Genomic DNA, 20,558 nt, shown 5'->3' on the forward strand with positions numbered 1-20,558 from the left:
AGTTTCAAATATTCTTAATGCCATCCTAAGGGTGGCATGGATGCAAGGTTAAATGCCTGATGAAATTCGATGCCATCATGATGATCTCTAAAAGGTCATGGCAAAAGCTTTCTATGATCCATGTTTCTTTATGAATCTCTTGGGCGACAATCTTGGTTCCTTGCAAGACCGGATAAACTCATCCATCATTTTGTATATTCAATTGGCAATGAGATGACTAAGTTCAAACATGATAAATTCGTTTATATATTCAATCAGCAATAAGGTGATTAAGTTTAGATTTCCTGTACTATTGTTTCCAAGAAAAATTGCCACATTTTTTTAGAATATGAATTAACAAATGAGATGAAGCCTGAGAGCTCAGCAGACTAACCCAAAGTTTTGACAACATCCTACCATTGACTAAACATAGTCAAAGATCTCATCAACATGGTGTTCTTCCCAATAGAGAGAAAGCTACCCACAGTGGTATGTGACAGGGTGACCAGTGGCTTGAACTTTCTGCTAGGTCGAATAATGATGATGGAATAATTGGTTGGGAAATTCTTTTTCCTTTCATTCTATGTTGGACGAGTCTCTTTTGGTGTATTCTTGGTTCACAGTCTCTTTGAGACTGAAACTTGAGTAGTAAATCTAAATGAGAAACTTGAGTAGTAAATCTAAATGAGTTAATCTACTTATGGAGGACAAAAGGTCCTAATCATATATATGCGATTATAACTTGTTGTGATCCTCTCATACAATAAGCAATAGCATACACTTCTATAACAATATATCTCCAACTTGTGCATTCAATGAGAATAAGATATTTGTACATTCATAATTTCATATTCTTATTGATACTTCCAAATTAAGTTTGTCATTGATTTGTTCTCTTACTTAGTATGTTTTAAAAAATTTTCTGGTCTGTGTAGGTGAAATGGCTCAACAAGCAATTGAGTAAACTATGGCCTTTCATTGCAGATGTAAGATGCTTCTTCATTGCATCGTCTTATATCTAATTTTTCCTAGTTAAGAGAAATTATACTCAAGTTCGCATACTTCTGTCCAAAAGCTTTATGAGAGCTCATTTTCTTCAAACTTCACATGCAACTCTCTCTTAATTTCTTGGATTAACCTCCTTATAAGATGAAGATACTCGAATTCTTGATTGTATTTCTGCAGGCACAGCCCTTCGTTGGTTAATGGCTGGCACTATGCACTTTTGTGCTACAAGTCACAACTAATATGGTGCTTCTGCATGCTTTTCTACTGTCGATGCAACAACCGTGCTTGAGGGTGTTTGAGTGATTACAGCCTCCTTTCCATTCTTTTTGTTTCTCGCTCTCTTTCTTAGGAGAGAGTGATGGAGAGTCAAGGGGCAAATATCTAATAAAAATGGATCATGTGTGTCGTTGTGTATCTTTGTATACATATGTTTACATGCATGCATCTTACATACATATATACATCCATGCGTGCATGGTCTGCCATACTGTCTCATACCGTCCGATATGGGGTGTACCATACTGTACCGATCTCTTATCCATATGCTTTCCTACTGTACCGAACTGTGTACCAACACTTTTACAGGATGGTTCTGGTACGGGATTCAGTACCAAGATGATGAACCTTGCATGCGTGCATACATACGTGTACATACATATAAGCAGAAATATGTAGACAGACATAGGAACGTACTACATTCTAGAGTTTGGCATGTGTGATGCACATGAGAAGTACAACAGATGTGTGTGATGCCCCAGTCTGATTTATGTTCACTCTTCTTATTTTTCTCCCTTGAGGTAATAATAGAACTAAATGGGGAATATTTATTTTTTAAGATGGAAGTCTTTGTATCATGGTGGAGGCAGCAAAAGAAATTGTGTCAAGCCTCATTGATAGAGAGGCATTGGCGAGTTTAGGTTTAATATTAAAGTAAACATATACATGTGCATGTACTTATCTATGTATATATACACTTACATATGTATATGCATTTGTATGTGCTATATCTAGGCATCATTTCATATTTGAGATGCTTTCTGTGACTAGCTATCAACCTATCATCGGCCCTCCACACGTTTATCTAGGCTTGGGATCGGTGTGGGTAGCGTTATGTTTGGTCCATTGAAGCACCATAATTTGTACTTGGCCCTCATGATTCTTGAAAATCATCTTTTGAAAATCATCCAAATATGAAACAAAGAAATCTAAAAGTAAGATGACAATGTATTTCTTGCAAGGTTTAAAATATGGGTACCGAATGATGTGCCATTTTTCCATTGAAATGGTACAGTACTAGTACTGATGGTATGTTCTGAAAAAGAAAAGCTTCAAAAAAAATTGAAAAACTGTTGGTACGCATTGATATGGTCGATATGCACCGGTACATATTGTTTTTTCATTCAAACAGCATGGTACCACTACGGTATTAATACCTACGAATTACGATACATATCGAAATTGACAGCTTCCCTGGTTGGTACAGTACAACAGTGCACACCGATATGCACCAGTATGGACCAACATGACTGGCATGTAGCGGTACATGGTGTTTTAGTGTCCCTGGCACTCGTACTGGTGCCGAGTTGACATCGAAATGGTAGGGTACCAGTCATACCATCTTTTTCTGCCAGTTTTTGAAACCATGATTCCTTGTTTGCTCAATCAAATGATGTAATTTGATGATAGGATTTGGCCTACCTTGATGCTGTTACAGGCTTTTCTCTCTTGAGTTAGAAGAGCTTAACAGATTAATTCTGTAGTAGTTTTGGAAAATGAATTTCTTATTTTGTGTAATGTCATTTCACTTTTCCGCATTTTACTTTCTAATGTTGATTTAAGTGCTTCCATCTTGAATGAAAATTGAGAAAATTGTTATAGATGTAAGTTGTAACAGTTGACAGTTGTTGTGCCAGTCTTTCCTAGCTAGAAGTTCTTCAAAAATTTCTCTGTTTATTTCCAAATATTCTCTTTGAAATTATTCCCAGTTTTATTTGAACACAATGATGTAAGCATACAGAGAACTTGTATAGAACATTTTGCAACTTCCATGAATGACTTATTTAGGAATATTTTCTTAGCTATTCTGGGAGTTTCTATATTTTGGTAGACTATGACTCCAATGTCTTCAAAATGCTATTTCTCATCTTAATCATGTGATCTCTGACCGTTTTGTCAGTCAGTCCCAGCTATTGTTTGAATTGTGAACTTAAGCTTCAGAGAATATATTTTTGAATCCTGAAATTGTTACTGTGCTGCACCCCTCCTCCACAAGCCCACTCACATGTGTGTCTGATGTAATTGGTTCTAGACTATTCAGTCGACAATGTTTGGCCAGTTATCAGGCTTATAAATTGATTCTACCATGCGTCTTTAGGGTGCCCTGTGTTGATAAAGCCAGAGCAGGAAACCAATAATCTGGTTCAGTTTCTAGACTCAGAGTTCTCAAGCGCTAAAAATACCACAATTTTATTTGGCTTGGGCTTTGTATGGTCCACTGTCATTCTTCTTTTATTTATTCTCAATCCACACTGTCATTTCAGGATGCTTCCACATTCTTCATGCATCTGTATCATTTGCTCTAATGACTGTTTCCCAGTATTGGACATTGCACAGGTGCTTGGTAAATGTAAGCTAGTTCAGGGGAAACAGTCAGGCATGCAGCCAGTACACTCTATTGGCTTGTACAGGGCCCATCTTGGACACGCAATCAATTAATTGACACACATTTTGATGAAAAATGCCTTATTATGCTAAATTTACTCATTGTGTCAGTCTCTTCCTGTGCATAAGATACAAGTGAACTTCCCTATACTGGAACTCTTAGAGATTTCCAAGTTTTTCTGGAACTTAATATTGTATTCCATTCTCTATTCATATAATTGCATTGAGTTTTATATCTATTTCTACTTGTGATTATAAATTTAGCAAATCTATTCTTTTGTGTAATTTTTGATTTTAGAAAATCTGAGTTTTATATGGTTTGTTATCTCCTTGCAAGTATTTAAATACATGGAGCTGTATCATTAAAATTTCCTAATTGTTGCTTCTTATGTTAAATATTCGCATGCGGTCTCTCATAACTGCAGACCAAAAAACCCTTTGTTTTTAATTCTATCAATTTTGTCTCTAGGCTGATTTTTTTTTTTTTTTTTTGGGTTGTAGGCAGCAACAATGGTCATTAGGGATTCTGTAGAGCCACTACTAGATGATTATCGGCCTGCAGGAATATCATCGCTTAAGTTCACCAAACTTTCTCTGGGAAATGTTGCACCCAAGATTGAAGGTTTGTATATAACCCAGAATTTTTATATATGAAAGTTTCAAGTTTTCTGTCATGATGTTTGTTGAACATTAATTCCATCAAAACATATGATTGATAAGTTCAAGGGAAGGCAGGTTGTTTTTCCTGCTTCACGTACATAGCATTATGGAGATGCATCTTGTTGTCTCATTCTTGTCTTATGACTCTAATCTCATGATTCATTTCTTCTTTTTTTGGGGTGAGGTTGAACCTTAGTTTCTTGTATTTCAAAACAAGGTACTGTCAGTTAACTAAAAGTATACATGTATGACTTATTGTTTAACGGTATGAAATTATATCTGAAGAAGAAAATGAATTTGTGAATTGTCAGTGATTTTAACTTTTTGGCAATTGTCATTTTAGTATGTATGTTATATGTTTATTGCTGCATTAAAAAAAAATGGCATTCTCCGAGAACTTCTCTTGGAAAGGCAGAATTTCCAAATATTTAGCTTACATCCTTTTTTCTTAAAGTAATTTGTTGGACATATAGTATACATGTATGACTTTTTATATTTGCAGTATTTTTCTTATTTGAAGGATAACCCTCCTGTGATTGTAGAAAATAATTTGTTTCCCATAATATTGGTATAGCTTGTTTGCTTATGATATCACCATTCAACTAAAATTTTATGTCATCAAAACAGGATATACATACAATACAGCATATCGCTGTTGAGGTTTCAGTTGACTTAAGAAATGATTTGTGCCTTGATTAATATCTCTTACTGGTTTTATTGTATTTTTGAGATCGGCTCTTTCTTCTCATTTTACCCTAGAAAAACTAGATGCAGTGAATTCCTTCATCTGGATGCGATCTTCTTGCTCTGCTAAATTTCGATCTAGCAGAGAATCTTTGAATGTTGGCTGTGGCTGTCCTTGGGCTTTTTCTGTTGTCATTCCTCTCAGCTCTCTTCTTGGAAATATGTTTCTTGAAATTCTGCAAACCTTAGCGATGCACTTCTTCTACTTTATCTCATTTTCATAATATAATAGGATAAAGATCATGTCAAATGTGATTGAATCTCTTAACATGTTATTAGACTGTATATTATATATTATATATCATATAATATGGTGCATGTATTTTCTTTATGAAGGCATCCGGGTACAGAGCCTTAAGAAAGGGCAGATTACTATGGATATTGACTTTCGATGGGGTGGAGATCTAAGCATAATTCTTGCAGTTGAAGCACTTGTTGCTTCGCTACCCATTCAGGTTTGCATGTTATTTTGTAATCTAAAATTCAAATGTTACAGAAGAGTACCATGATCATCATTTTGTTGAAGTGTTACAATGTGATTTTTATCATTCAAATTAGATACGCTTCCATGGAAGAAATGCATATCCTTCAATTTATATAATATTTTTTGAGGCATGAGATTTTACTTATCTTTTATCTTGCTCTTGTTGCAGTTGAAAGATCTTCAGGTTTTCACTGTTGTGCGTGTTATCTTCCAACTTTCTGAAGAGATCCCCTGCATTTCTGCTGTTGTTGTGGCTCTCCTTGCTGAGGTATTGCCTAATTTTATATTTATTATTTTTATTATTATCATTATTATTTTTCAACTCTGTAAAAATTGGACATGGGATACAATTCCATAAATGAGTTGTAACATGAAATTTTGGTGTTAGAAAATTAGGCAATTATTTGATGCTGAACTCCTTGTTATGGTGTTGTCATAAGTGCTGATCTTCATGTTGGAAATTCAACAGGGACTTTCAGGAAAATATAGGTGTGACTTTTGAAAAATTTTGAAATGCTTGTATTGACTATGTATTTAGCCTTTGGTTGGAATAATAGAAAAGAGGATAGAGATGTCCATTTGAAAATGAATGGGATAATTCTTGTCTGTTATGGTTGTCGTATGTACCTATTATTTTGGTGGAGAAATTGGAAAAAGGATCGTTAGTCATTACCTATTAGATGCTAGATTGATCTTAGCAACCTTATATAAAGTCATGTTGCATGCCATGCTGAAAGGTTCTACTAATTGTAATAAGCAGATGGTGCTTGTTTGGCTTGCTCTTTAGCCACTGCTTTAATCTTTTGTTGATTTTGTTTGCATACTGAACAAAATAGCCACAAAAAGTCCTGGATTTCATTAAAATAATTGTGGCATGTTTCAGCTAGCTAGGATGGATGTTTCCAATATGATAAATATTACATTTAATGTTTCTAATATGATAAATATGACATTTAATCTTCTCTCTCCACTTGGAAATTTGTTATTTTGTAAAGCTTAATCTAAATCTTGATCCTTGCTATGTTATTTTCCACCAGGATTGTAGTCTAATGTCCAAAGCATGCTGACAACAACACTGTAGGACAAGTTTGTTGCAGCAGGATGATGGACTCATGTCATTGACTCCTTGTGAAGTTGATTTGAACTCTTTGATGGTCATATTATATCCAAATTTTCATAAAAAATAAAAAAAAATAAGAACACCCAGCATATTACCAATGCTGATCCTAAGAATTAATAAAATGGCGGATTGTTGATGTCAGATCTGTAACTGGTTGCAAGAAGAGAGAGGCTTAAGCTATGAAAAATCCTGATTTGACTGAATGTCAAAGGACATTCTTAAAGCTTTACCTGAGTGGCTGCAATTGGTATTTTTGGTGATGATGATGGTTAACTAATGCACTGACATCTAATTCTTTTTTTTTTTTTGTGTAATAAAATTAGATATCTAAGTCTTTCGAAATGCTGTTGAATTAGTTTCTATTGTGACATTTTGCCTGTGTAGTTTCGTAGTCTCTGCTAATTATTAGAAGACACCTGTATCAAATTGAAGTATTAGTTGATTGCTCTAAGTTTCAAAACTGGAGTACTTAATGTGAAACCATGCCCAACATGAAACGCATTGGATCAAATATGTTCAGAACCTGATCTGATCCAACCAGCTATTTAAACCTGAAACTGTTTCTTGCATGAAACAATGATGGGCAGTTTATGGCTGCATGAGTCTAGCTACGGCACCAATCTAGTTGAGATGGACCATTCGCTTGAGCTGTTTAGAGCCCCAACTACTTTATTGTCATGAAAAATCACAAGAGATGGACTTTTCATGTTTGTATCCATCCAACTAGAAAGTTTCCGTCCAGAAGAATCTTTTTAGTAAATATTATTAGTTATCTAGCATTTGGATGGGCTGAGAATGCTGTTATCATTTGGTTGGTATTTTTCAGTGAAGGAAACTTGTAAAAGTTTTTAGAGCACTTTTTCAGATAAAAGAATATTTGAAACTTGCCATGACTATGTGAGATGTGCTGCTAATTTTAGATAGCTTCCTACATAAATATAAGGGGAACTTTCATTGCTCAACCTCACATCTCAAGAAGAAACACTTGGATAATTCCTTTAGGTTCATGAAGTAATTGTCTGGAGAGGCATAAAAACTGCATGGTAAGGTTCATGTGATATAAAGCCATGCGCTTTACATCTTATTTGTCTTCTGTTGAACATGCATGTCAGGCTTCAATTGTTGCAGCAAATAATAGCAGGTATATGACAATATGAAATAAGATGGGTTTATGAGGAGCAATTTTTGAAGGAGGACCATATTAATGTAGAGAGGGACAACATGTTAGTTTAAGGAGGAAGTAGAGTTTCAGAATAAAAAAGGTTCTTGTGTCCTTCAAATAATGGTATATAATGGGAATACAAGAAAGGAAAATGGTATTTTTCCTTCAGATAAGTGGAAAGGAAAATGCTGAGCCTACTTGCTAGTGCAACAAGCAGGCAACTGGCTGGCTATTTGTGGTTGCAGTAGTCCCATCAACTGCATGCTTATATCCTGATAAGCTTCTCTCTACCTCTCTTCCGATGGTAGGCCAAAGATCATAATGTAGTGGGTAATGCAATTCTTTTGAATGAAATTCTATACGATGGTTGAGTTGTAAAATATGGCAATAAAATGGAGAAATGGTTTGTCTCTATACCAATTATTCAAATCTTTGTGAAATTTGAATAAATCAACCATTTAACTGGATTTGTACATCCATGTTATCATAAGTGTTACCTTATCAGAAAAATATATTTCACTGCAAAGTGGGCATGAACCTAAGGAGAAAACGATTCTATGTTTATTCTACTACAGCTGGATGCTTGAAGAATTTATATATTAAATGTCAGAAAGTTTTGATTACACCTGTTTCATGTAACTGTGAACCACTAAGATCAACATGAATTTACTTGTCTGTTTCAGCCAAAGCCTAGAATAGATTATACATTGAAGGCTGTGGGTGGAAGTTTAACCGCTATTCCTGGGCTTTCGGACATGATTGATGTAAGTTTGAATATTTACTTTCTGGTCAGTGGTCCACTTAGACAAGAACTAATCCAAAGCTTAATATACCATTCTCTATAATATAGGATACCGTGAATTCAATTGTCACGGACATGCTCGAGTGGCCTCATAGAATTGTAGTTCCGCTTGGTGGAGTAGATGTGGACATAAGGTGATTTTTCTCCCTCTTTTTCTCTTTCTACTTTCATGCATGTTACATTGGTAATGAATGTAAATATAGGTTCATGTGTTTAAATGATATACTCTGGAGTCTGGATTGGGTTTAAGTTAATAGAGCGAGTATCCTAAATCAAACTTCCCTTTTAAATTTAAGTCCTTACCTGAAAAATTCATGTTCTGCCTTTTGCTTCTCAAGGCAACACTAACCTAACTCCTGTTCTGATATTGACCCCATATTATGTTTCCTAGCAAATATTGTACCTTATAACCACATCTTATCTCATTTATAAAATAGATCCAGGATATGGAATTGATTTGTTTCAGTGTGTTTTCTGCCTCATTTATCATTATATTCTATATTTTTCATGTGTCAAAAGCATTGTCAAGCTGAATTGGGGGTACCATTTCAAGTGCTAAGACAAGAAACATGCAGAACTCTGTAGAACACAAATATCACAAAATTTTGGCCTTCTCTTAGGCTTTTGCAGAGGAAGGATAAAATATCAAGGTTTTTAATATGTTTTCCTTTGCAATCATAATTCATTTGTTCATTTTTTTTCTATAGTTTGTTAGTTATGTTATTTCTAACGCCACACCTTCAAGGAAAAAATTTCTCCTTGCTCCCCTACCTGCTCAGGATGTGGTGTGGCGGGCAAGCTGCATGCAGGCCCCACCTGACACCCACCGGCCCTTATGTATCATGCCATTCACGATCTGCCACATAGGACTAGGTTCATGAGCAGGTAGGGGAGTGGATAGGTGTTGCAGTTCTCTTTCCTTTGTTATTTAGATTTATAACATTGGTTCAATGAAATTAGGGATGGACCTATCATATCGTCCTCAGATACTTGCACTTATGTTGCTAACTTGCTATCTTGTGCTAGTGCATTCTATGTAAATTATGTAATGCGTATATATACATGTGCATATAAATTGATGCACCTATATGCATACATCGTCAAGTGTTCTCTTTGGTGTTCCAGCTTTTGCAAACCAAATACATCTAGATTTTTTGTTAACATAATGACAGTTGTCATGATAATACTTTGTGCATTTTGAGCGATCTTCTTTTCGGAGACTTTTCTGCTGTAAATCTCACAGTGGGGATGCTGACAATAATTTTGTAAATGTTTTTTTTGCAGCGAACTAGAGCTTAAACCACAGGGAAAGCTTTCATTGAATGTTGTGAAAGCAAATGCTTTGAAAAATATGGAAATGATTGGTAAATCTGATCCTTATGTGGTTCTATATGTACGCCCTATGTTCAAGGTTAAGACAAAAGTGATCAACAACAATCTCAACCCTGTATGGGATGAAACATTTGAGCTGCTTGCTGAGGACAAGGAAACACAATCTGTAATTCTCGAGGTACAGTCAACTTTTAGCAGTAAATCATTTCTTAAACACAGGTTTTACTTTAGTTCATTAATTTTGTTATTTTTATTTTTCTTTTATGCACAAAAGGTTTTCTTCATATATTTCACTGTTTTCAGATAGATTTGTGGCTGAATCTACTAAAGCCTTCTAAACAAAACTTGATTGCAATTGTTAGATTTTTTGGGTGGAAATTGCTTATTGGTATATGTTGTTTTTTCTTTTCATGTAAGATGTCCCAGGTAGTTTTATATAAAGGCCCAAGGTCTTGTTTAATATACATTTTACAGTCAATAAAAGTTCCTGCATGTAGTATGACTGGATATTGGGATTTTCAAAAGCAACGTTTCATGTATATGTGAGTATTGAAATCTCCAAAATGGCTTTATAGGAATGCACCAAAAAATGATAATAATGTAGTGCATAATCATGGTTTCAAATTCTAATGGGAGTTCCAGCAGGGCGCCAAGATGGGGTACTGTCCTAAGTATTGGGATGGAACATCCCGCCATCATCCCAGCGTCTCGATTGGCACGTCCTAGGACTTTCCCTGTCTCAGTATCAAGATAGGGTGGGATGGCCGCATGCCCCCATTCCATAGGATTTAAAATCTTGTGCATAATTTCCTTTTAGGGAGTGCCTAACATCATTTTCTTAAGTTTTGCTTAGAAAAGCTTAATGAAATTTACATGATTTGCCTTTGTATGAGCTTCATGTTGTCGCTCATCTAACCAACCTTATTTGTGTATAAATCTCATGCATAAACATATTTTTTAGAAAATATAGTGGAAGTCAAGGATTCAGGTCCAGTAAGACGTCCATTGGACACCGAGATGAGGTACTATCCCATGTGTCCGGACAAAATTATCCCGCTAGCATCCCAGCGTCCCAATCGGGATGTCTTGGGACATCCCCTGTCCCAACTGTCGAGACGGGAGGGACGGCGGCGCATCCGGTTCTAGAAAAATCCGGGACAGTCCCATCCCACGGGATTTAAAATCTTGGTGGAAGTGATCCTTTTTACCTCGCAGCTATCTTTTGCATCTCAAGTATGTACACTAGGAATGATATGTCCAAATATTATGTTATTTTTCTTGTGGTCATGCAATCTTGAAATATCTGTTCACTATTAGAGATGCAAAGGCTTTTTAACCTAAGGGGATTGAAAGCAGTTTAGGTATTTTTGTTTCAACATTATTGCAACTTTCAAGCGTGATGGGTATATGTTGGGTAGGAAATATTTTGAATTACTCTTTTTTGACATGCAGAGAGGCCAATCACCACCTTTATACCCTTATTTCCATCCCACCCACTCCTTTGAGGGCGACTCCGACCAGAAACAAACCCTTGTATAAAGTATAGAATCACTTCTTTATACGATCAGATTTTGCACAGAATATTAATGAAATTGCCGGTCTTCTTTCTCCTTTGGTGCAATAAAGCCTAGTTTCATGGTGGTGTGAAGCTATTGAATGTCATTTGCTATTTCCTTTCTATTAATGACTTTTTTTATTTCATGTTATGTTGCTGTTTCTTGTCTCTGTATTACAACTTTGAGGGCACAAATTTTCATAGACTTTACTAATTTTTTTTTGAAATCCTCGATCAACATCCATACCTGGCCATAATGATTCCTACTGCTACTTTAACAGTTTAACCAAAGTTCCAATTAACCAAATTCCTTTACTCCATGCTAGGTTTTGATAATGCCAATCAAATGGTAGTTACATCTTCCTTTTGCTTGCCTCCTCCATTATCAATATTGCATCAAACTTCCAACTATTATTGTTAACTTTAAGAGAATCTCAGTTTTCTTTGGAAAAAGGAAAAAAAAAAAAAAAAAAGAAAAACCAGCAATCCATTGAATCAGCCATCACCTTCATATCATGCTAAAACCTAGACTATCGTACATTAATTAGTGTATTATGATGACATATTTGAAAGTTAAAAAATATTTTTTTCCAAAATTTTGGAATATACCTCGTTTAATAGGTCTGCTTGCTTTTCAACTTTGAGTTATGCAGTTGTCATTGGATTTAACTTTCCAGGTTTGAAGCTTGGATTTCTTTGCAGGGCCCTAAATTCAGTTGTTAATATAGATAAAAGACAGATTAGTATAGTTGTCATAGCTGTTCTCATATTTTGATATTGTATATTATTGGAAAGGACAAGGTTCTTTCGATTATGATTAATATAAATGTCTATACTTTCACAAGCAATCTTGTATAGAAAACCATTTCTTTGAATATACCAATGAGTTGATGACATACTTGCTCAGAGAAATAAAAATCCCCTTTGGCCTTTAGGATAAGAAGCACCCTCAATCCCCCAAAAGTAGTTATGTTTATCTAGATACTTTCATATCAAAAACACTATCAAAATAGTAAATACTATCTGTCAGAACAATATTATCAGCAGATTACAACCACATTATAATACAGATTTAGTAATGTGAGGAACAAATATTGAATGACTGTAAACACTTAATTAAAATCCAATTTGAGAGGGGGAACCATTAAATCTCTCAAAACAGATCCAAGGAAATTGTTTAAATCAGTATAGAATCTTATCTAAAAAACATATATGACTGGCCAGAGTTCTGGATTAGTGTCTTGGTGGTACCTCCAGAAATACTCCCTTTGAGGATACACATGAAAACTTCTTCATAGGCGATATAATGGTCGACAGCTACCAAAAGTATACAATAGGACCCAGACAGATTTCAGAAGTCTTTTGGTACTTAACTCCTTCAAGCTGGTGAATCTTTTACCAATAGGTGAGTCTTTTATCATCAACTAGACCATCGAACCAAAATTCGACCTGCAAGCCAGAAGTTAAAAATAGGTAAAGGAAGTCTTTCATGATTTTTGATTTAAATTTATCTTTTGTAAAAAGAGTATCAACATCCATATCTGTAACTTTCTTCCACTTTTAAGAAACAAAACAATCAAATTGATTTCAGGTGTTTACGCTATTATGAAGAGCAATTAGGAAATCTGCTGAAGCAGGATTTCAGTGAAGCAGCACACAGAAGGGTGTTTAGGTGCAACCAAGTGGAGATAGTTGAGTGAGGTAGTTGCTTGCCTTAATAGGCAACTGACAGGCATGGTGCTGCTACATGTGGATCCATGGGAGCTGGTCAGCCATGGAGTAAATTGTGTATGTAGATGCCTGGTTAGCCATAGACTAAATTTTGTATGTAGCAGCCCAAAGAAAAATGGGAGGGTTGGATTGGTAGAGATTCCAGCTTTATAACTTTCCAATTACTCTCGTTGAAAAATGTGGCTGTTTCTGCTTATTGAATTTTAGCGCAGAAGGGAGGTGGTACAAAAATCAAAACTATGTCCTTATGGAAGAATTTGCATCAGACTCATCAAGTAAGGTTTCAGATAAGGTAATAATGAAGTTGCAGGGAGGGTATGGTAATAGGGTCAGGTGGAGGCTTGGTAAACATGGGTGGTGGCTAAATTAGATGACCGGTTTTGGCACATATATGAACTTTGCTCATAGGGATTGTTCAAGCACTTAAAATTAAAGGCAAGTGTCATGTATCATGCTGGTGCAAGTAAAGAGTCTGGCATGATTCATGTCAAGGCATGCAAACCAACATGAACGACCCGGTTCAAGACGTACCATACCAAACTGATGCAAAATTGGGTTTATTCCACATGTTGGTTCGGGGAAACATGGTAAGAAGTCAAAACCAGTCCAAATTGAGCAGAACCACCCAATTCCACTCGGTTCTGCTCAGTCAAGTGGTGTTGACCTGATTTGGCTGGGCTGAGCCGATCATGGTTTATAAAACCCTCCTCTGTCCCCCATTGGTCCCTTCTTTCTCATGCTTCTTTCTCTCGATTGCTTTCGCCTCTGGATTTCTCCAACCAACATTCACCCCCAAGATTTTCTTCACCACGGGGCCTTCCACTTTGCTGGTGATCCACCTTGAGACCCCCATCAAACGGCTCAAATCCGATGCTCATGGGCTCATGGCAGCCATGGGCTTTTTCACCACATCCAGCACCATCATTTCTAGTAGCTATCAGTGGTTGGATCCCCTTTCTCGCTCCTTCTCTCTTCCCTCTCTCTAGGTCTAGGGCAAAACCTTAGATTGGGTGCACTGACACTGACATGCATACCATGTGTCGGTACAGGTCAATATCTGACTGGTACAGGTCATGATACCCATGTTATGAACCCTAGTTCATGCATTATGCATGTTATGTTTATAGTTGCTACATTGGCTGACTTATAAAAATTTGTAATTAGCATTCAAAAATATACTATTTTGTTTATTGTTTGAATGATGCATTTTAAATATTTCATAATTGTGTATGCACATGTTTGAAACAAATAATGTAGCTCTTAAATAAATTTGTAGAAATTTAATATTATAAATTATCCTAGTTATGTATGTTAATCATTTTTTAACATGTCTAATTGTCTATTGTATTGACTTGTTACATAAAAAATTTACACATGTATAACAAGTAAGCTCAAAATTCATGATAAAAGCCACAGCAGGGCAGGTAACTATGTTTACATAATGGGGCTTCTGCAATGTGCACATGAACAGTTCTCTTGCCATGTGGCAAGAGTTGACCGGTGCAACTCACAGGATTTGTTGCCCATACTAGGGTTTTGGTTGATTGTGGAGTTGCTGAATCATCAGTTTTGGCCCTGATGAACATTTCGTATGTGCATAACGGGAGCCCCAAATCATTTTCCAATATAAAACATAGTAATGTGCTATTACATTTTGTCAGTCCTCCCAAAAGCACATATTCTATTAGTGTATTAGGGACATTGAAATCACTCTTGGAATGTTATGTACCTTTTCATGGATCTGAAAGAACAAATTCAATTGCATAACTGGCATCATCTATGGTCATGAAGCAAAACTTTGAACCATCATCCTATTTTATGGTCATCAAAAAGCGTTCAGTCATCCAGTGCCGACAACAAGGTAGCTAAACAAAGGCCCTACATGGTATGCATGGTAGAAGAAATCCATCAAGTTGCTGAAGGCAAACGGCACGGCACTGTTAATTATGCTATGATATCTTGGTTTTCAACTCAAACTGGTTGTCCTTCATTATTTAAAACTTCTTACATCTGTTCGACCATAACTTCTCAATGCAGTGAATTACATTACTCCTCTTTTTATTGTTGAATCTAAAACCAGATCAAAGCTCGCCTCTCCATGTTACAGGTTTTTGATGAAGACAATGTGTCACAAGACAAGAGATTGGGTATAGCCAAGTTACCTTTGACTGATTTGGAGCCTGGGACCAATAAGGAATTTGAACTGAGGTTGCTACCCTCACTAGATACGCTAAAGATCAAGGACAAGAAGGACAGAGGGAGTCTTACAATAAAGGTCAGTGATTTCTAAATGCCCCTTTTACTGTTTGAATCTTTGAATTTTTTAGTTGAAAACACCAATTTTAAGTCACAATGCTTGCATATTTATGTGCTTACTAAACAACATTTCTATTTTTTGAATGTCACACCAATACAAAAATGTTAATTTTTTATTCCCTAACAAATAAGTTGGTATTGCGAAGTTCTTGAGTCTGACAGAATGGCATCATGAACAGTTATAATTGCTGCATGTAAGGTTCAAAGCCCCAGTATCTGTCTCCGAGTTGATACAGTACCAAGATAGGTCCAGACAGACCAGAATGACCATTAACAACAAGAATGAAGAGTAAAATAAAAACTAGAATTTTGCCCTGGAATGGCAAGTCATCCCAAGTGTTGGGATGTGATTGTCCTAGTCCATCTTGGCTGTTATCAGTCAAGATAGTTAGAACAGTACAGTACCAACAGGATGCGCTGGGATGCACTGGTGTGAGAAAATGAGGCTTTATAGAAGCACTTGCTGCAGCATTATTGCCTCACAGAAGCACCTCCATGCAAACTGATTCTAACACTTGCTGATATGCCACTTCTTTTACTATAATAATGGAATTTTACTGATAAAAACATCTATATACCACAATAGCAGCATGAGGGCATGGGGATATGGCATTTTAAATTATTTGACACATGAAAGTATAATGTAGTTATTTGCTATATCATCATTCAAGCAATGAGAACTCCGAAGTCATGATTGTGAAGTTTTAACTAGTAACGGCTATTGATAATTTGCCTTCCACTGCAACATTGTCATCCCTGATATGCTGATTTAACATCTTTATTTTTGCAGCTGAAAGAATGTTAAGTTTTGGTGGAATATTGATGTCAGTTTGAGATCATGTCATTTGCAATTTCTTTCTTCTAGAATGGATGGAAGGAACTCAAAGACCTGATGCAAGATAAGTGGTTTTTAGGGTCTAGAATATTAGGAACAAGATTCAAAAACTCAGAATTTTTTTCCGGTTCAGTCAGACCCACAGAGTTTCAGCGTCAGTTGTTTCAGCAATTTTTATTGGAGTGTGAGATTTCAATCAAAAAAATCACAAAAAAGGATAATTAGAAAAATAATAGAAAAATAAAGCAAGCCAGGAAAACATATATCACAAAATTTTAGATTATTTTCTATTGTTTGGAAACATTGAATCAATGATTTCAGTTTTTTGAACCAAGAATCTGAAATGGTGAAATATATTAGAACTAATTAAAATGCTAAAAGCTCATGCTAGATATGTATTTAGGGTAAGTTATATTATTCAATAGTTTTATGGATCTACTTATCCAATATATATGCCTTAATAACCATCCAGAAGTATCAAAGTGCACAACTATGGCACTACAAATGAATATCAACTTGATATGATATTTACCATCAAATAAAGTAAGAAGTACTAACAGATATATTGTAATTTATGAAGTTTGAAAATAAGATTAAAATCATATGTTTCTTTTCTAACTATGTATAAGATTTAAGCACCATTTCATAAATTTGAGCATAAATCATCTCTTCTTTCTCCACATGATGTCTATAAAAATTCCCCAAATTCTCTTAAGCCTAAATAACTTCGTCTCTCTCTTGAATTCCCTAGAACTATACTCCTAGTTGTTTCCAATCTTCAATGTTTAGTCTTAATAGAATGGTTGTTTTGAAGACTAAGTTTATCATTCATAAGTCAATAGTAGTACTCCTTGCAATCAATCATCTAAATCTTGGATAAAATTTGATCTATTCTATCTCATATTTAATTCAAAATGAAATGATTATATGTGGAAATCATGTTTTTCTATTTGTTTATATTTTATTCTATGATATTCTTATTAATTAGTGAATAATGTTTATTGATATAGCCTTTTTCTTCAATTACTTGTACCTTTTTGACAACCAGGATGTTTTTCTGTTTATTGATTTAGATATAAATATAATTGATAAGGCTTGGATTGCTTGAGAATTACTTGAAATGGCTTAGATGCGTTCCCCAATCTCCAAGGCCCCTAGGACATGGGCCATCATGGCACGATTGCGAGGCAAGGCGGTGCCATGCCCGATGGTCTCACCAGAGGTGTCTAAGGCAATATTGGTTGGACAAGCTAGCTACATTGCACCACAAGGTTTTATCTTTGGGAGTTATCTGAGCTTACCTATGCATGGTTGATCCTATAGGGGAGCATAAAGGCTATAGAGGACTAGTTGAGCATGGGTTCGGGTACCCTAAGGGGCAGGTCTCTCAGGCATTGTGGTGTAATGTCTTGTAATCCATGGGAACCGGTCGGTCATGGAGCACAAGTGTGGCTTAATGGAATATTTGGTTGGAGTAAGTGCCTGGAGATGGGCCAAGGATCGAGGATGACCAAGTGGTGTGGCGCAAATATTTACCAATCTGTACTATTGACTTGATGGGTAAATTTGAATGCTGGTGTGGTGGCAGAGTGCGGAGATTTGCGAGCAGGCTGTGGATAGAGAATATTGGGAGGTAAGTCTATAGACCTTAAGGACCGTGGCAGTGTGCAGCAATATACAAACAGGTTGTAAACATTGTCAAGTAGCATGGCCATGGATGGGAAGGCATGCTGAGGATGCAAGACCATGAAAGTGGTACAAAAGCTTTTGTTGGAGCTTAGTTTGTGGAACTTTAGAGGGCCCAGATGTGCACAATCAACAACGGCTTCTAGGGATTGCGAGGCATGTTGGCTTGGTGGTTTGACAGAGCAATATTGGAGGATTGTTTACCTATTAGCCTCATACATGGGTGACTTTGTATGGTTGCGTCATATGGGTGTGGTCTGTGTATTCTTGAAGGGCAGGATGGTGGGTTGCTTATTGGTGGCACAATGGATATGCCGTGGCATGTGAGTGTTTTGCTAGACATTAAGATATTTGGGTGAACGCCATTTGGCTTGTGGGGCAAAGTTATAGAATTGATACAGAGGTGCCTGGCTGTGGAGAACTCTATGGCACAGGGTGCGCATGATTGAGCTGAGGGGTTGGTTTGCTTTGCATGTGTTCAATTCGACAAAGGTGTCGGGCAAGGGCATAGAGGTGCATTCTTGGATATATAGCTGGATTGTTGTGCATTTATGGCTGGCCTTGGTGTGTGGCATGCCGGGGTACCCAAAGGGTGTCTGGGTATGGAAAACACTCACTTTGTGACAACATGGCAGTATTTTCTGCAATTCTTCCATTCAAATGTCCCAATCAAATGAATAGTTGCCGAGGTAACGAATAAGGAAGCACCCACCAAACGCACACACCCATGCATAGAGATGGGGGTCCATCTCTTCTATCTTTTGCTAGATTCTTTGTTATTCTATGATAATTCTTTATTCTTCTTTTAATGGAGGATGAGGCTATAGTTCATCTGATTTGCAATGAACTAAATGGAATTTGATCCCATGTACAAGACCGGGAGCAGTCTGTTCAATTTAGCAGTTTTGTATGCCTGCATGTCTCTTTGAATACTTTTTGATGTCTAGTTGTTGTGAGCCTTCCAGGTGAAGTATCATCCCTTCACAAAAGAGGAACAGCTACAGGCTCTAGAACATGAGAAGAGAATTTTGGAGGAGAAGAGGAAAATGAAGGAAGCAGGACTGATCGGGGGCACGATGGATGCACTTGGTGGAGCAGCATCCTTGGTTGGGTCCGGGGTGGGGCTGGTGGGTACGGGCGTTGGAGCTGGTGTTGGGCTGGTGGGTACGGGCGTTGGAGCTGGTGTTGGTCTGGTAGGAAGCGGACTTGGTGCTGTAGGCACTGGCCTGAGCAAAGCTGGAAAGTTCATGGGTAAAACTGTGACAAACCAGTTCAGCAGTGCTAGGAGAAACGGTAGCAGCACCCCAGGAGGTCAGGGACAGGGAGAACGAAATGGAAGCTAAACCAGGCGACCGCCGCTTCTTGACTAGTCCATTGTTTATCTTCCTCGATTTGTATGTTTTGTTTGGTGTAGAAGTATGTTAATAGAGCAGTAAGAATGCTCAAGTGATTTTTCTTTTTCTTTTCTTTACTGGGGTTACATTCTGATGTGATGTGAACTATTTGATGATGCAAGAGATTTATGTCAGTTAGATCCATCCTTAAAGATAGGCTCTGATAGAAAAGAAAGACAAAAAGGAAAAAAAAAAAAAAAAGCGTTATAGAATGTGCAAGCATGCAGGCATCTTTATTGCTTTAGTTTTCAGACTTAGTGCAAAATGGTAGTTTTTTCTGCACTCCCAACACTTATATGTTCCATTCATCAAACATTAGCGCACTGGCTGAGTGCCATTTTGAGTTTGGAATTATTAAAATATTTTAGATTATTATTCTTACGCCTATGGCTTTAGTGTTCCTGGTGGAGCTTGTGATGGCCCTCCACTCGGCTGAATTGTCTATTGGGAAATTAGGATGCAGTCCTTGTCCGGTTCCGCTCCCACAAATCTACTCCACATATCCAACGTCCTCACAAAATTGGAGAAACAATTTGTTACTTATTCTGCCTTTTTTCCTTCATAATAAAACAAAATAAAGAAAATTCGAGGACGGAGTCACCATTTTGGCTTTTTTCAGGCACCAGCATTTCTCAGACCGCTATGGACAAATAAATAATTAACCAACTTCTAACTATATTAATTATAATAAAACCTGCTATCATATAACTTGAAATAATAAAATAATAATTTTATAATAGCTAATAAGGAAAAAAAATGTTTACTTGATAAAAATGTTTGCTTGGCTGGAAGGAAGATTTAAACCTTCAAAAAGGATGAATATCAAGGGGTTTTTTTTTTTTGAACATATACTCCTAAACATTAGAATTACATGAATACACTTCCAAAAATTTATATTTGCATATACACCTTCATAAAATATTATATATATATATATATATATATATATATATATATATATATATATATATATATATATATATATATATATCCTTCTTTCTTTTTATTTTATACATGTATCCATACCATCTAACATCGTTAAGAAATCAGCAGTTTGAAAATTAAAATGATTGAAATACCTTTAATAGA

General features: G+C 36.3%; 1 protein-coding gene across 2 annotated transcripts in view; it reads left to right on the forward strand.

Annotated features, from left to right (window-relative positions):
* LOC105043216 (calcium-dependent lipid-binding protein) overlaps positions 1-19,613 on the forward strand; it is a 29,493-nt gene extending 9,880 nt beyond the window's left edge. Inside the window, exons 3-11 of one of the 2 annotated variants that reach the window (XM_010920684.4) lie at positions 915-965; positions 4,150-4,270; positions 5,389-5,507; positions 5,706-5,804; positions 8,502-8,582; positions 8,669-8,754; positions 9,905-10,130; positions 15,346-15,513; positions 19,041-19,613. In XM_010920684.4, the coding sequence (XP_010918986.1) occupies positions 915-965; positions 4,150-4,270; positions 5,389-5,507; positions 5,706-5,804; positions 8,502-8,582; positions 8,669-8,754; positions 9,905-10,130; positions 15,346-15,513; positions 19,041-19,418 (1,329 nt within the window). In that variant the 3' untranslated portion in view covers positions 19,419-19,613. Of the gene's footprint in view, positions 1-914; positions 966-2,499; positions 2,585-4,149; positions 4,271-5,388; positions 5,508-5,705; positions 5,805-8,501; positions 8,583-8,668; positions 8,755-9,904; positions 10,131-15,345; positions 15,514-19,040 lie in introns of those variants that run through there. The other variant, XM_073255946.1, reaches the window with a different exon arrangement.
* Positions 19,614-20,558: the final 945 nt, after the last annotated feature.

This window comes from Elaeis guineensis, chromosome 4 (genome assembly GCF_000442705.2).
Source record: "Elaeis guineensis isolate ETL-2024a chromosome 4, EG11, whole genome shotgun sequence".
NCBI classification, from domain to species: domain Eukaryota; kingdom Viridiplantae; phylum Streptophyta; class Magnoliopsida; order Arecales; family Arecaceae; genus Elaeis; species Elaeis guineensis.